Source organism: Sphaeramia orbicularis, chromosome 21, assembly GCF_902148855.1.
Source record: "Sphaeramia orbicularis chromosome 21, fSphaOr1.1, whole genome shotgun sequence".
Classification (NCBI taxonomy): Eukaryota; Metazoa; Chordata; class Actinopteri; order Kurtiformes; family Apogonidae; genus Sphaeramia; species Sphaeramia orbicularis.
Genome location: NC_043977.1, coordinates 50,498,368 through 50,501,604, shown reverse-complemented (window position 1 = coordinate 50,501,604; position 3,237 = coordinate 50,498,368). Strand labels below are relative to the sequence as shown.

The 3,237-nt window shown below is 53.5% G+C and overlaps 1 protein-coding gene across 1 annotated transcript; it reads right to left on the bottom strand.

Annotated features, from left to right (window-relative positions):
* Positions 1-1,487: 1,487 nt before the first annotated feature.
* Positions 1,488-2,598, bottom strand: LOC115412066 (leucine-rich repeat extensin-like protein 5). Its single transcript, XM_030124361.1, has 2 exons — positions 2,081-2,598; positions 1,488-1,788 (listed from the first exon to the last, which is right to left on the bottom strand). Exons 1-2 carry the CDS (start codon positions 2,596-2,598, stop codon positions 1,488-1,490), a joined length of 819 nt encoding a protein of 272 aa, XP_029980221.1.
* Positions 2,599-3,237: the final 639 nt, after the last annotated feature.

Here is a 3,237-nt window from a genome sequence, read left to right as displayed (position 1 = left end):
GTTGTCAGAACTAATAAAACTGAACTATGTTCAACTCTTGAAAACAACAGAGGATGATCTTCTGCGGAGGCGATTACCCATTTCACTAATGGGGAGAGTTGCCACCGACAAAATGATGATTTTACCTAAAATTAACTATTTATTTTCCATGATACCCATCAAACCGTCCTCTAGTTGGTTCAAGTCACTGGACTCACACGTATCTAAATTCCTTTGGGAAAACAAACCATCACGTATACGTCTAAATACATTACAGCAGACCAAAGACAGGGGCGGTTTAGGCCTCCCCAACTTTGGCCAATATTTCCTAGCCAATAAGCTGCAGTATATCTCTAAATGGCTCAAACCTAGTTATCTAGATGAGCCATGGCTAGATATAGAGCAAGCAGTGTGTGATGATCTAGCAATCTCTGACTTACCATTTATTAGTTCAACCATTAAGCATCATAAATGTTACAAAAGTGTGAACATCAGCTCCACTCTGACAGCCTGGTGGGAATTTCTAAAAAATAAATGTTCACTCATTCCATGTAAGCAGACACCCATCTGGAATAACCCTGACATCCTGCAAAATAAAGGAATTATAAACTTTACTCAGTGGAAGGACAAAGGAATAACACATTTAGAAAATATCATAGTGGACGGAAACTTTGTACCATTTGATACGCTCACTTCACAACATGGGATTAGCAGCACCAAATTTTTTGAATATCACCAAATCAAATCTATTATAGGTAAGAAATATACCCCTAACCAGTTAAACTTGCAACTACCAATCAAGGTGGAAGAATTTTTGAACCTCCGCAACCCAAAGCTACTATCCAAAATATATAGGCTTAATGCTAAAACAGATGACTTAATCTACCTACCGACTTAAAAATGGGAGACAGATTTATCCAGTGATTTTGATCAAAAGTCATGGTCACAAATAGGTTCAAATACATTTAAAATGACTAAAAACCCGAATTTACAACAAATTCAGTTCAAAATTCTTCACAGAATTCATTATACAGGACAAAGGATGTTCAAGATGGGTCTCACACAGTCAAACATCTGCTCACAGTGCACAGATAACTGTTGATAACTACATACACGCCTTGTGGCAATGTGCACCTGTCCAGAGGTTTTGGCTTCAGGTCTGTGAGGACCTGTCAACATGGCTCAGATGCAATATTCCAGCCCACCCCACACTGTGTTTACTAGGTGACCTGGGCCACACCAACATGGATACTAACACCTCACACATGGTCCTCACTGCTTTATGCATCGCAAAGAAAACTATCCTTGTGAATTGGAAAACAAAAGCCAATCTGAGCATTGACCAGTTTAGGAGCCTTCTATTAGATCACATAAGTAATGAGACAATATCTGCCTCTTCAAACAATCAATTGGACCAATCTCATTCTCTCTGGACCCCTGTGATTAGCTCTATTACATCACTCTGTATGTTAGGAGGCCGGCAGGAGGTGCCACGGGGCTACGGGTCACTAGTGGTCCCTCGGAGTGGGGGTCTGGACTGCCCTGCTCTGGGGGCGGGTTGGGTGTTTGTCCCGGTTGGGGCGGGGGTGGACCCAACGCCGGAGTTGCCCTGTGGTGGTGGGGCGGGGGGCTCTGGGTTGGGCCTGGGTTGGGCCTGGGTCGGTGGCCGGCGTCCCCCAGGTCGGGTGGCTGGGCTGGTCGGGGGTGGGCGGGGTGGGTTCCTGGGCCCTGGGGTCCGGGTGCTGCCCCTCCCGGGGTGGGGGGGGACCCGGCATGCGCTGGGGTGTCTGGGCTGGCCTGGACTTGCCGCTGTGGGAGTGGGCGGGTGCGTGCCCTGGTGTCTGGCTGGTGCCTGGGAGTCCTGGGGTGGGGGGGTGTGTATGTGTGTGTGTGTGTGTGAGGGTGTGTGTGTGTGTCTGAGAGAGAGAGAGAATGTGTGTGAGTGTGTGTGCACGCGTTTGTGTGTAGGGGTGGGTGTGTCGGTGTGTGTTGGTGTGTGTGAACGAGTGCTCATGTGTGCATTAGAGTATGAATGAGGGATTGTGCGTGCAAGTCTGTGTGTGGGGGAGCTGATGGAGCAGGTGTGTGGGTGTGGATGTACATGTATGTTTGGTGAATAAGAGAGGGTTGTGGTGTGGTGGCGGTGGGGGAGGGGGACTGCAGGTGTGCCTGGGGGGTTGTGGCCCCTGTGGGGGGTGGGGGGCGTCGCTGGGGGTTCTCTCGGGGTGCGGTGGTGGGGTGCGGCCGTGGTGGCGATTGGGACCTGGGGCGGGGGCGCTGGTCGCTGGGTCTCGTGCTGCGGGGTGGCACTGTACCGCTGATCACTGCATCCCTAGTGCATGTAAGACTGGGGAGGGGTGGAGTGTGGTGGGTCCCCACGCCTGTTTGGGGGGCTTTGGGGCGGCTGGTCCCGGGTCCGTGCTCCCTCGACTGTTTGGATGATTGAGTGCGTGAGTGGCCTCTGGGGGGGTGGTGGCTTTCTGGCTGCGGTCGTTGGGTGCCCGGGGTCTCTGGGCTACCCTGCTCCTTGGCAGCCCCTGCCTGGGGACGGGTACTGGGGAACGGGGGTGCCGAATGCCAGCTGGCTCGTCTTCTAGGAGGAAACTTCCTCCCAGTCATACCATCTCCTAACCCCTCGCCTCCCCACCCCCCTCACGCAAAGCACGTAGGGTCTTGGGGAGGGTGCACATCCCGAGGGGGTACGGGCAGGGGGGGGTCACTAAAACGGCCTCCCTCTGTGGTACCCTGGGGTGGCTAACTCTTCAATTTTAATTACACCCACCCACAACACACAGAAACACTAACACCACACATTCACTTTTGGGGGGTGGGCTGCGTGGCGCCTGGTGGGCGGTGCCGTGCCGGTGGGTGAGGCTGCCTGTGTGGTGTCGCCCTCAGTGGTGCGCAGTTATGCTCCTCAATTTTAATTGCTTGCATACACAACTAACACTTCAAAACACTGATAGGTGGGGAGGCGGGGGGGAGGGGGGCTGGAACATTGGCTTGGGGCTCACCAGGTTGCATTGCTGGGGGGTTGCCGCCCTCTGATGAATGATGTGTGCGCATGGGGATTGTGGTTGGGGGGGGGGGGGGGGTGGCGCTGGGCTAGCCGCTCTCTTGCCCACCGCAGGTCGTGTTGGTGTTGGGACCGGGAAAGATGTGTGTATGCGGGCATCGGGGGTGTGGCGGTTGCTGGCGGGGTGGTGGACCGCGGTGGGGTTCCTGGCGGCTGGTGTTGCCGCCCTGGGCTGCGGTTGG

What these genes read in the sequence shown, in the direction of transcription:
- LOC115412066 (XM_030124361.1), bottom strand. Translation starts at nt 2,598, where the DNA reads ATGACTGGGAGGAAGTTTCCTCCTAGAAGACGAGCCAGCTGGCATTCG. An exon ending in CTTATTCACCAAACATACAT is followed by an intron (nt 1,789 to 2,080) that starts GTACATCCACAC and finishes CCACTCCCACAG; the next exon opens with CGGCAAGTCCAGGCCAGCCC.